At 42.7% G+C, this 14146-nt stretch overlaps 1 protein-coding gene across 1 annotated transcript; it reads left to right on the top strand.

The window, feature by feature from the left end:
- Positions 1–1965: 1965 nt before the first annotated feature.
- col8a1a (collagen, type VIII, alpha 1a) lies at positions 1966–13609 on the top strand. Its single transcript, XM_089002484.1, has 3 exons — positions 1966–2080; positions 9725–10040; positions 10142–13609. Exons 2-3 carry the CDS (start codon positions 9734–9736, stop codon positions 12076–12078), a joined length of 2244 nt encoding a protein of 747 aa, XP_088858610.1. The 5' UTR covers positions 1966–2080; positions 9725–9733; the 3' UTR covers positions 12079–13609.
- Positions 13610–14146: the final 537 nt, after the last annotated feature.

Here is a 14146-nt window from a genome sequence, read left to right as displayed (position 1 = left end):
GGGACGTCATGGTGAAATGTGCACATGTTGCTATATGCTAAATGTTGAAAGCAAACACGAAGCTGTAGCATCCATTGACAAAAAGAGAGTGTATCACATCTCCTGTTCCACGTAAATCCGCTTCAATTCCAAGCTGTGGCAATCATAAGGACCTGACCCTCAAAAAAACATATATAGAAAAAAAATGTTGATGCTTTTCCTGGAAAATTTAAGCATGAGTCTTGAGATGTTTTTTTTTTATTACTCATTAAGAAAATTCGTACAAAAATCCCAGAATGAGAGATGACCCGACACTATCGCAACAAATGCACACAAAAAAAACACGAACGATCTGACAGTGGCTACGTAAATGGTCTTTTGGGGCTAAAACATCTCCAGCTATCATAGCATATTGACCTGAAGGAGAGAAAAACAAGTGACATGGAGCGTGAAGCAAATGAGCGATGCGCAGCAAACGGTGCGACGCCAAGGCTGACAGTGCAAAGTGCGGCGCTAAAAGCCAGTCAAGTGACTAACATGACACTCGGCTGTTGCAGACAGAACAGGACATCCGCCCTTTTGCATCCCGATGGCATTTTCAAACCGCACACCAATCGTGCTTTTCATTCCATCGCGGATTGGCGAGGCTTGATGACGCAGGTGCGCTGTCTGATTTGTGTCAGTGGCACACAATGAATGGTAACGGCGGGTGGGCGAGCCAACCAACGGCAGGTGTCAAAAAACAAACAAACAAAAACACGAGAGTTCCATGGAAAAAAGAAAGAGGCTGCGAGGAAGGAAGATTTCTTTTTAGTGACGACACCCCTAACTAACGCTCTTCACACCTTTAGGATGACAGCTGCGGGCAAGGGCAAGCCATGTTATTTATTGGATTTTTTTTGATTGACAATATTCCTTTGTTGGTGAAACAAGACTTTTTTTGGGATGAAATTCAATGCATGAATTGAGCTCAAATTTCAATTCAATCGTAATGTCTAGATTGACAGACGCTATATATGTGTCAAATGTTAATCCTTTCAGGCTGCGGGATGGGAGTCGTCCTCATTTTCAGATTTTGTTTCACACATACACATACATACATATACACATAAATAAATGGGTACAACACAAATGAATTAATAACTAAATGAATAAATACATAAATAAAGTTACTGTCATGAGGGGTTTGGGCCTTCAGTTTTACACCTGCCGCCTATATCATTGAAATGTTTGCCACAATCGTTCAAAAAACATGCAGGTTAATGTTAAAAATGTCCGCTATGTCCAGTTGCCAGTCCAATTTTCATGTTTTGGGTGAGCTATGGAGAAGAAGGGAACAATGTTAAAATACTGTCATGTAATCACTTGCATTGCATTCATTTCCATGCTTTTTTTTTATTGAGTGAAAAGCAAAGTTTTTATGATGCTTTGATGATTCCAAGTTATGGTGAGCTTGCACACAGCTACAGTGCATGACTTCCCGTTTAAGCGCAGCAATCTGGACTTTGTGACTTCATTGTTGTCTTGACCGCATCGTGTGTCTGTGTGTGTTTGTGTCTTCATTGCAATAACACATCACGTCACATCACAACATGGCTTCCTTTCATTTCATGTCCTCCTCTAATGATACATCCAGCCCATCGGGACGCACGCTTGCTTGTCGTCTCCTTGGGCTTTTTTTTTTCTTTTTCTTTTGACGTGTACCAGAACAGGTGAAAGCCTAACAATACCTCCACTGTGACTTATTTGCTTACATTCAGCGAATGAGATCACCCAAAATGGCTCTTTGTTTGTTATTATCTTTGTGGGTAGTCACATGACAAATGTGTTTTCATGCCACTGTGTGGAATAAGTTACAGTTGTGTTTTTTTTAGGAGTCTCCAACCCGCCCCACTGTTGTGAGAGTGGGCCGCCCACCCCTCGTGGCCCCACCTTGCCGCGCATATAAAGTGTCTTCCCAAAGGTGGGCATCTGTTCTGAGCACGTGCCAGAGGTGAGCTCGCTCGCTCCCTCGTCCGTCCTGATATCGCTGCTTTTTTCCGTCTCTCTCTGAATCTCCCCCCTGCGGTGATTATTTCCACATTGCACCTGACGCTCAAAGGTAAGCAACGCTATGGTTTATTTTTCTATCTACGTCTTTTCCGGTGTATAAGGTGCACCCAAAAAGCTTTGATTTTCTTCAAAAGATGACTTTGCGCCTTATACGCCGGTGGGTGCGCCTTAGATGTCAAGTCATATTGAGCCACAACAGATTTCGCAACTACTGTCAGCAGCCACCGACTCCATTTCTCCCCGTAGAAGAAGTAGTGGGTAACCGCTCTCGCGTTTTATAATCTAGTGTGTCTTATATTTGGAAAACTTTTATATATTTAGGTATTTGATTTTTTTTAAAGGTTTTTTTTTCATTCATTGAGGTGCACCTTATACTGCGCTGAGCCTCATATATGGAAAAAGTTTGAAAATACACCATTCATTGGTGGTGCGCCTTAAACTCTGGTGCACCGTATACACCGGAACATACGGTACATTCTTGTAATTTATAATAATAATAATACATTCTATTTTAAGCGCCTTTCAAAGCTCTCAAGGACACTTTACAGTCACAGACAAGCATAGGTACTATAATAAATAAAATACAATCACAAATAGAATACAATAAATAAAATACAATTATAAATCGAAACAAGAGAGCTAATTTGGAGTTATGGGTGGAATTTTTATTCTAAATAAATGTGTCGGTGAGATAGAAGAGTTTTTTTTTAATCTCTGTGGATTCTCAAATTAAATTATTAACATTTGTTCACCCCGCCCACTTCACCACAGAAAAAATACAATTAATTTCCCGTTTTCCCGTTGCTTAAGGCGCACCCAAAAGCCTTGATTTTCTTCAAAAGATGACCCTGCGCCTTATACGCAGGTGCACCTTATACTGTATGTGAATAATACTGAGACCAGCTTATAACAAATTTAAATGATCATATTTTCCAGTCTATAAGGCATACCCAAAGAGCTTGATTTCCTTGAAAAGATGACCCTGCGCCTTAGATGTCAAGTCATATTGAGCCACAACAGGCCTCGCAACGACTGTCAGCAGCCCCCGACTCCATTTTCCCCGTAGAAGTCGTGCGTCACCCCAAATTGGACCGTAACGCCTTACAATGTGGTGTGCCTTATATACGGAAAACCTTTATATACTGTATTTTTATATTATATTGAAGGTGCGTCTGATACTCCGATGCACCTTATAGGTGAAAATGGAAAATACAGCGTTCATTGGGAGTGCGCCTTGTACCTTGTTGCACCTTATACACCGGAAAATACGGTAGTTTTCATTCATATTTCACCATTTTCCACAAAACGTTTTTGTCATTCCTAAAATCAGTTTTAAACATCACATTCCTTGTCATTTATACCACGCTGTGTTCATTTTTGGGATGTCTGGTTACTCATGAGTGAATGTCACCATTTTTGAACATATATTGATGTATTTTATTGATGTATTAAATTTTCATTGTGATCTGATTGGCAAAGGAAAATTGATATGGGCTTTACATTGAGCCATGTGGCATCCCTTCTGATGACCAAAAGTATCTCGCTGCCACCGTTGGAATTTAGTGCCGTCATTTTGGAAGCTATTTTGAACACATGTGAAAAAGCGTGTACCTTGAGACGTCACGTGTACTATGTGAGCCACATGTGTGTCGAAGTCAATGCGAAGCAAATATGCCTTGAAATGTTTAGTGAGCGTGCAGGAAGCTGAAGCCAAACTGTCACATGTACGCCATGGGAGCAAGAGCGAGCAGTTTGGTGACAAGAGAGTGCCGAGCAAACACTTCCTCAATTGCTTTGCTGCGAGCTCGCCGCCACGCCGCTTTCAATCATTCGCTGGAATGTACCATCTTTTAACCGCAGGAGCCTTTTGGCCACTCAGACTGATTTCATTGAAAAAATGAAGATGGAGGAACTGTCACGTGGTTTCACGTGCCTCATCTAATTAGATGAGGCACGTTCTTGCGTCTTGATTGTACAATTGGAGTTGTTGCTGCAAAACAATTAGAAGTTTGAATGACCGTATTTTCTGCACTATATGTCGCCGTTTGCGAGGTGGTGATGGTTGCGGATCCCAAATAAGCAGGCAGGAAAGGAGCAGCAGGTTGTATTTGACAAATAAAGTCAGCGGGAACAAAATCTAAAAGTCATCCCAACAGAAAAGTACAAAGTATCAAAGAAAACATGAGTGAAAATCTGCCAAGATGAAACAAACCTGACAGGGTGAAGCAAAGACATTCAAAGACCCGACCCCGAATGGTCGTGCCGGGAATCCTTTTAACTGCCACTGATCGAAACGACCAACACCTGTGCAGGTGCAGGCGGGGCCGACAGCGCCACCCGTTGGTCGCCAACCAAATCGTGACACTATAAGGCGCACCTAAAAAAAGATTTTTTTCAAAAACTGATCATGCAACTCATAATCCGGTGCGCCTTATGTATGAAAATGTTTTGAAATGTGGCATTCGTTGAAGGCGACCTTTCTAATGCGGTGCACCTTATGTATGGAAAAGGTTTTTAAATATGTCATTTGTTCATGGTGCGCCTGATATTCCAGAAAATACGTTACATTTTTTGGGGGGCCATATGTACAAGACTTTTTTAACTCATTCAAATAAGTGTTCACTCCAGTGCCAGGGTTTTTGTCATTTTCACTCAAATTGCAGGAGAGTTTTAGGACTACATCAACATTCACTGTTAGAAACCTTAGACTCTCTTCTTTCTTCAGAAAAAGAGTGAACAGCCAGGTCGCACATTCGAGGGTCGGGGGGTTGATTTGAAAACAAAAAGATTATCGCCAATGATCTGATCTTAATTTTGCTAAAAAGCTCATATATGGCTCTTAGTAACATGAAAAGGGGGTGCTTGAACGTTGCACCCTTAGCACGGCTGACCTACACAACAGGAAGTATTTTGAATGCAGTGTGTGTGTGTGTGTGTGTGTGTGTGTGTGTTTGTACAAATAGTGCTGGTGCACACATTATTCGGCAAAGGAGTGTAGGATGGACAATTGGACAAAAGGGCCTCAAGAGTTATTGTGGTTGTGTAAAGGCGCGAAGCAGAAGTCAATACTTTGTGTCATTTAGCTGCACAGCTGTGGCACTGTGTGTGTGTGTGTGTGTGTGTGTGTGTGTGTCAGCATTTGTGTCAATGTGTGTGTGGAGGTGGTGGGGGAGGGGTCGCAGGGGTGCGAGCGCCCTCCAGTCGGGAATAGCTGCTAATTTTACGGGATTGGCCGCTCCGCATCATGTTTTGGACTGGAGATCCATTTGTTATCGAGTCAAATCGACACCATCTTCAAAACATTATTCAAGGACAACCGACGCCTCCGGGACAAGTTGCGTCCACCATTTGTAAAATGGCTTCAAATGACTTCTACTGAGCGTATTTGACAAAGATTCCACCGCATGTAGCTAGATTTGACCTTTTAAGACTCGCGCTGAATATTCCGATAGTCTTGTTTTGGAGTTGGTGACGATACGGAAGGAACGCTCCTGACCTTTAATCACCTCAATGCATGTCGCGGTACTTTGCTTGGTCTGAAAACTTCGTGTTGATCCGTGTTGATGGCGAAATTAGAAGGAAAACACATGAATAACCCCATGGTGAATCGTTGTGTATTACACCAAACAACTATTTGATATTTGCTGACAAAAATGCCAAAGAGAAAAATCAGCCCATTTCCACGGAGCTTTGTCACCATCTTGTGGGTGCTACATTTCCCCCCCAGATGCCTGAAAATGACACGAAATAAATTCTTTAATCGATGGCAAACATGTATGCTTTCCTCTTCAGAACTATTTGAATCATATTCATAACTGGATGGGTAACAAGAAAGCATCTTCTCCGAATCTGAAGCCATTGTTTTGATTCTGGAGCAAGGCAAGACGTCCTGACGTGACGTCACGAACAAGGGGGCGGGACTTCTGAAACTGCCCACTTCAGAGGTCATTTTGTGGCAGTTTCAGCACACTTGAAGTCATTTTGATTGGTGTTTTGCATTTGACTAAAAATATCATCCTGCGTGTTTTGGCTATTTTAGATGTTATAAAACATTTTACTGATGTCAATTCATGAATTCATTCGTGAATTCAAAATACGTATGACATAAAGTGCCATTGCCAAATGTGTTTGGATTTTGTCTTTTCTTGTTTGGGTGCCGATTGAAGCTCTGGCCATGGCCTCTGCTAATGTTTTCCCTTCCACAAGGGGGAAGCATTCGCTTTTTGTCCACGTTAGCGCTTTGTTCTAGCTTCAGCTGTTGTTAAAGCACTATACAAATCAATTTGTATTGTATTTTGTACAGCTGCCACCATTTCAAGCTCATATAACTCCAGACCCATATAACTTAGGAATTAACCGTTTTTTTTTTTTTTTTTTTCAGATAAACGAGAGAGTCTGCGGTTTCTTAAAAGGTCAAATGTAGCTAGATGCGCTGGAATGGAATCTTTGTAAAATACGCTCAGTAGAAGTCATTTGAATTGATTTGACAAATGATGGACGCAACTTGTCCGGAGGCGTCGGTTGTCCTTTAACACAAATAACATTGTTCAAAATCTGAAGAAAGAATCCATGAGTTCAATCAATGATTGCAAATGTACTCGTCCAGCACTTGTTATTCAAAAGAATGCACGCCACGGTGGCCCGGGTGGTAAAAAAAAAAAAACAAATGACAGGAATCAGAAGAAGGGCTCACGCGAGCTATTTTCCGCTTTGCGAAACAAGTTGGCACGAGCGTGCGAATCCATAAAAACGCCGGGCGACTTCTCACTTGTCACGCCGCCGCCGCCGCCGTCTCACGTGCGCTCACGACGTGTGACCTCACGTCTGCCCCCTTGAATGGCCGACTATTGTGCCATGACACAGTGGCCTTCAGGAGCGCGGAACAAACTTCTTTCTATTGGCCACTCCGCACGCCGTTTCCTCAAATAACAAATAACAAGTTCAAGCAGTGGAAATTGTCGGTTAATTTTCACGCCAAGTGAATAAATGACTCGCTTGGGAGGCGACACTTATTTTCAATCGCATGGCGGTGGAGTCGCCAAGTGTTTCCATCGCCTCTCTGGTTACCGTGACAACGGGGCCTCGCCCTGTGACAAGTGAACAGGCGCTCCGTTGTGTACAGCGTTTCCATCTTTTTCAAAAAAACATTTATTCACTCGTACACGTGCTCCTTGACTGACATCATATATCGATGAGGGGGGAGGGGTGGAAACCCCTGCTGCAGGTCATAAAATGTTTCAATATTTTTGGAACATTTTGAACGCTCCCCCGCGGCTCAATATTGCGTTTGTCATTCATTGAAATGGAGGAAAATTGATGACGTTAGTTTTGTTTTCAATGCACTTCACACAGGATTTCCTTCACGGCTTTATGAACATAACTCTGAAATATTTCCTCTCGTTCTGAGTTCATTCCAGAAAAAATATTATTGGCCGTGACAGACCATTGAAATAGCTCATAATGCTCCAGACTTCAAGAGGTATTTCCTTCAACAATGTTGACTTTTGGAGTGTCCAATCAGATCAATGGCGACGCCGTGGGAAATGATTCTCTTTCACTTTTTACATTTAACTTCAAATGCATCAGCAGGAAAAAAAGGAAATGAATTGACTGGGTTTTTAATTGTAAGATCGTTTACTGAATTAATGACATTTAATCTACCATAACAGGAAAAACATTGAACTAAAAAAAGTGGAAGTCCGCCATTTTGTTTTGAAGCAGCCATATTATTCCGATTTGATCTCGGTTTCACTCCCGGGTGCTTTCTACTATCTTGTGACTGCTTTATTTCCTGTATATGATAGCTGACCATGTTGAGCACTTTGTTACATCTTCAGTACTATATAAAACAATATGTATTGTATTGTATTGTATATTAATGAATTTCTATAGGACAATTTGCTCAAATTAGTCACTCGAGACTGATGGTCTGAATTTCAAAGCTTTTTTGCGATACATCATTTTATGTGAGAAGAATACCCCACCAAAATTTAATTCCTGTGTTTTTTTTAAGATAAAAATCATACTTTTCTAAATTTTTATGTTTATTAACCTTTATATTATATTACAGGTCAACTTTACCCGTTTCCGTTGTTGTGGATATTTTTCTTCAAAACAGTTCTAAAGTATCCCAATGGAATAGAAAGTATATTGTCCCTCTTTTCAAGTATGTTTATAACATCTCATAAACAAAAGTTAGTTGGCTGTTTTGTGTGGAGTTTTACATATGGGTAAAAACGAGCCACGACATAATCAGTGTGATGTTTTTTTAATAATAATAATAATAATAATAATACATGACATTTTAAGCATCTTTCAAAGCTCTCAAGGACACTTTACAGTCACAGACAAGCATATGTACTATAATAAATAAAATACAATCACAAATAGAATGCAATCAATAAAATACAATTATAAATAGAAAGAAGACAGAGAGCTACACATAACATGCAATTTTAAATAGGTGTTTTTTTTTCAACATAATATGAGGGTTAATGTGTTTGTTTATTTATTTTCGGAGAACCGTCAGAACATTAAATCTAGTAGTATAGAAAAAGGCTAAGAAATGTATTATTTTATTTTTAGGTTATTTTTATTTATTTTTTGCGAGAAACTTGTGGAGCAACGGCAACGAGATTCATTCCATTTCAAAGTGCATCTCTCACTGAGGGGGGAGACAGTAACACGCCTATGTCAAAATTACCATTCGACTGAGAAAAGGTCAGAGATCCGACGGAAAAGAGCATCAGTGGCGCGGATGGTGTCGGGATGTGGTTAGGAATCCCCCCCACCCAAAAAAAAAACCAACCGTCAAAGTGTCTTGAATTGAGCACCAATGGAAACGAGATGAAACCTTGATGACACGATGGAAATCGGTGGTGTTGTCTTAATCATGTTGGAGGCACCAAATCCAACCGGTTTCATATGCTCATTCACTGAAGCCTTCTTTCAATGACTAAACTGAAGGGTGGACCTCTGCGGCGGAGGACCCACCGAACCCCGGAGACCGACACACCGAACCCCGACGGTTCGATCCAACCCAGTTTAAGAACCACTGATCTAGACCAATATCATGTTTACGCCATGCTAACAAAATAGGTACAGCATAGATAAAAAGGTTTCTTCAGCCGTCATCTGTACCTCTTTGAAGGTATTGGACGTTTCGCTTCTTAGCCAAGATGCTTCTTCAGCAAACTAAAGTCTTACTGGTAGTATCGGCCCTACCAGTAAGACTTTAGTTTGCTGACAAAGTTTCTTGGATAAGAAGCGAAACGTCCGACACCTTCAAAGAACAGATGACGGCTGAAGAAACCTTTTCATCGATGGACCGCTCCTGTACGACTGAGAGCTTACACAGACGTCGGTACAGCATAGTTTGACGTATGATCCACTTTTTACCAATCCTATTTGTTTTTTTTTTTATTTTATTTTAAAGTCCATAAAAATTGTATCTTCACATTACAAACAAACGCATAAAACAAATCATGGCAATTTTATTTTAACATCGACTTTGTTTTCAGTGAAAATGAAATATGGATTTTGGGGTGTATATCGAAACATGAGTCAGCGCTGCAAAGTACAAATGATTTCACATTGATCTGGACAAGATCAAACGACGTGAATGTTTTAGGTCTTCATTTTCAAAAGCTGTTATCCAGTCTCGTCTAAGAGCTATTTTGCCCCTCTGGTACAGGACTTGGTCATGCTGCCCGCTAGGCCCCTTGGGCCCCCAGTCCTCCTGACTCTGCTGCAGTTGATTGTACTTACATGTGTAAGTGATGGAAAGTACTACGGACACAATCAACACCCTCAAGCCTATCAACAGCAGCTGCAAATGCAACAGCTCCAACACATGGGCAACGAAGGATACCCCCAGCAGCAGTACACCGGCAAAGATTCGCCCTACATGCACTATCCCCAATATAGGAAAGAACCCCCCCAGATGCCCACAATGAAGGGCAAAGATAGGGCTCGCAAAGGGGGTGTTTATAATGGTGGACAAGACAAAGGTAAGAAAGAAACAATGACGTTCATCAACTTTATTGTGAACTTGCTCTTCCTGAAAGAATTAACATCCAATTTAATCTTCTGTGTGTATCATTGATCCCAGGTCAGACAATACCAAGCGGCGCTGAAGGAATTCCCCAAGGTCAACCTGGTCCAGTTGGTCCACCCGGTCCGGAAGGACCGATAGGCCCCCCCGGACCTCCAGGAAATGGCCAACCAGGACCTTCAGGCCTACCCGGACCTCCTGGCCAACCAGGATTACCTGGGATGGGCAAACCAGGTTTACAAGGACCACCAGGACGGCCCGGAGGACCCGGTCCTCTTGGACCGCTAGGTGGAATGGGGCCAAGGGGCGAACCGGGGCAGTCCGGACAACCGGGACGTCAAGGTCCACCAGGACCACCTGGGCTCCCTGGAATAGGTAAACCGGGTGGCCAGGGACTTCCAGGTCAACCGGGGATGAAAGGAGAGCCAGGGCATAAAGGGCTTCCGGGGCTTCCTGGATTACAAGGTCCCAAAGGTGACAAAGGACTGGGACAGCCAGGGCAACCAGGTCACAAAGGTCTGCCAGGACCCCAAGGCCCTGCTGGACCAAGAGGTTTACCTGGTTTTGGAAAACCAGGTTTGAATGGCATGCCAGGCCCGCAAGGACCTCCTGGAGAAAAGGGACATCCAGGACTGAAAGGACTAAGTGGGCCACCAGGTGAAGGAGGACCACCAGGCCCACCTGGTCTTCCCGGGCAAGGAAAACCTGGTCAAAATGGTCTGCCAGGACAGCCAGGCATGCAGGGTCTGAAAGGTCATCCGGGACCGCCTGGTTTACCAGGCAAGCCCGGGGTACCTGGGTTCGGAAAAACAGGCCTGCAAGGACCAAAAGGTGACCAAGGCATTAATGGATCACCTGGACCATTGGGACCAAAGGGAGATAAAGGACACACAGGATTACCTGGTACGATTGGACCTGTTGGCCCAAGTGGTCAACCAGGCCCTCCGGGACCCAAGGGGCCTTCAGGGGTTGTGGGGTTACCAGGTCCAAAAGGAGAATGTGGAGAAGGAGGACCGAAAGGGATTGATGGAATTCGGGGTGACGCCGGAACACCTGGATTGCCTGGTACTGACGGTTTACCTGGAGAACGTGGAAGTCCAGGGCTGAGAGGTCCACAAGGACCAATTGGCACCAAAGGAGAAAATGGACATAAAGGCCTTCCTGGTGCTCCAGGCCAGCCAGGACTTCCTGGGCCCAAAGGAGGAGGTGGATTTCCTGGTGAAATGGGACCTCAGGGTCCAAAGGGAATCCCTGGTACGGACGGTGTAGCAGGGCCAATCGGATCACCTGGACTTCAAGGACCAAAAGGAGGGTTTGGCCCGCCCGGTCCTCCCGGCATTGCAGGCGAAGGCCTTCCGGGTCATCCCGGTCCTGTCGGACCTCGAGGGAAAGAAGGCCCGTCGGGACCCCAAGGACTGAACGGACCGCCGGGCCCCCCTGGACCTCCTGGCCCGCCAGGTGAACCTGGTATGTCTCCAGACTTGGCCGGAGTGCTCTCCCATATGGGCCCTGACCTGGATGGTGAAAAGGCAGGTGGCTACGGTAAAAAAGGCAAATATGGAGGCAACGGCGCAGAAGCCATGGGAGCCAGTGGGCTGGAAATGCCAGCCTTCACAGCTATTTCCTCAGCTCCGTTCCCACCCGTGGGCACGCCGGTGGCGTTTGAGAAACCTTTGTACAACGGTCGCCAAAACTTCAACCCCCAAACGGGAATATTCACCTGCGAAGTCCCTGGCATTTATTACTTTGCCTACCACATCCATTGCAAAGGATCCAACGTGTGGGTGGCCCTGATGAGGAACAATGAGCCGGTGATGTATACATACGATGAATACAAGAAAGGATACTTGGATCAAGCGTCGGGAAGTGCCGTCTTACCTTTACAGCCTGGGGACACTGTATTCATTCAACTGCCCTCGGATCAGGCGGCAGGACTTTACGCCGGAGAATACGTGCATTCGTCTTTCTCCGGATTTCTCTTGTATCCGTTGTAAGCGAGAGAGGGAAGATTAGGACATCGGATGCATTTTTAGTGCCAAAAAGTGGACTTGTGAATAGAAATCTGGGAACATCGTCACTGGAGATGAGAAGACGGTTCGGTTAACACAAGGAATTACCGTGGTGTGGTGCCCCGGATAGAAAAACCCATTCTAGACCACAGAGCCACGAGTCCGCGTGCCATTTTATACATCTAAAGTGATCAAATAACCGATGAAAAGGAATTTGTGAAGGACTTCTCGTATTCATTCCCTCAAATAGTGGCCTCCTAGAATAGAGACGGTCGCTCTCTCAACCAGTGTGTCGCCAATTTGAAAGCAGCCGTTAACCAATACAAAAGCACCAAAAGAGGGATGTGAAACAGTCTCTCGGAGCCATAGTGATGTTTGTTCTAAACAACAACTTTTGATGATGGGGAGACTAAATTCAAATTCCGCTAGACTCTTGCCAGTTTGCGTCCAAGTGAATCTGTGCGCCTTGTTTATGTTTCCCTTGTAGTCACTCATTTCTTTCTGCATGCAACTAAAAAAGACACACAGTACAGTACACGATTGAATACATTTAGATGATTTTTCTAGAAATCACATTTATATCAATACCGTATTAGAGGGCGTCTCGGCCTATTGTTGCAAGAATGTGTTTTTTAATTGGAAAAATGGCAGCTACTCAATATTGCAGGAAATGTCAAGTTCTGCCCAAAACACAAACAGATGCATTGATGATGATTTATATTTTTCCCCTCTCCCATTCCAATATGTAAATACAACTACCAGTATTGCCTTTCCGCAATCATAGCAAAACAAATCATATTTGTATGATGGTTAAGGTCAAAAAAGAGCTTTGACATTTGAGTGTCGTGCCACATAGTGTATTTACACATTTTTAGGAGTGACATTTTTCAGAGAATCATGTCAAATTAATGGTGCTTTTTTTTTTACTTATGCCTGCTTTGCTCTAATTCTGCAAAGAACAGCTTTGATGGTATGATCAATTCCCTGCGGATAATTTTAAACTAGATGCGATACCACTCCCAACGATCAAGAAACAGAAAAGGTATTTGTTATGAAAGCTAATATAAGTGGACAAAGAAGTCCTTTTAAAATCATTATCAATTCCCGACCAATGTCACAATATCTGTTTTTTGTTTTGTTTTCAGATGAGTCTTTATCATTTGTTTTATTTCTGTAATTGTTGCTGCCAATCTGAAATGTATTTTGCCAGGAAATTTACACATAAAGGAAGTAAATGAAACAAAATTTGGCGTGAAGATGTGTCCGAAGGCATGGGACATGGGTGAGAACGTATAATGTCAGTAATTTATTATTTGGACCAATATTTGAAACGTTACATATAGGTGTTCGAGACAGGTGGGGGAGGAATTCTGAAAAGAAAACAAGAATTGATTGTTCTTTCCAAGCACGGTGCTAATATTGTCAATGTAACCTGAGAGTTAATGTATTAATGTTTCATTGTTGTAATAATTATTTTTTGTCAATGCTGTTTTTTCTAAATAAAGGTGCTAGTGAAAATTAACACAGATGTATTCATTTCTGAAACGTCCATTACATTTAGATCGTATTTAAATGATTTGGCTTTTTTCATCATTATTAATTGAAAAAAATGAGATTTCCTCGATTTTAGTTTGTGAAGGGTCACGCCCACAAGTGCTGCCTCCGAGAAGATTAGAAAATTGGAATTATTAAAGTCGACTTTCCCACTTCCTCAAAGCGTCAAAGCAGAATGTAAACAAGATTCGGTTATTCCAATCAATTGATTGTTTTGAGGTTTGTATTTATTGTAGCACATTCTGATAATTTATTCCATTCATAAAAATAAAGGGAGATCTTAATCTTCATCTCCATTCATTTCACACAAAAAACGTCATGCAGGGACTGAGTGCAAAAGACGTTGTGTTACGTGAAGTTATGTCAAATAACCAAAGTATTGAAATAATAGAGAAACATAAATATATGTTTACAATATTGTAAATTCGTTTTTACAATCACGGTCTTCATGATAGTCGCCGTTGTCTAGGAACGTCAGAAGTAACGTCACATTACAGTT

The sequence above is a fragment of the Hippocampus bargibanti genome, linkage group LG08 (genome assembly GCF_051943395.1).
Source record: "Hippocampus bargibanti isolate YZ-2025 linkage group LG08, ASM5194339v1, whole genome shotgun sequence".
Classification (NCBI taxonomy): domain Eukaryota; kingdom Metazoa; phylum Chordata; class Actinopteri; order Syngnathiformes; family Syngnathidae; genus Hippocampus; species Hippocampus bargibanti.
This window is presented reverse-complemented; position numbering and strand designations above follow the sequence as displayed.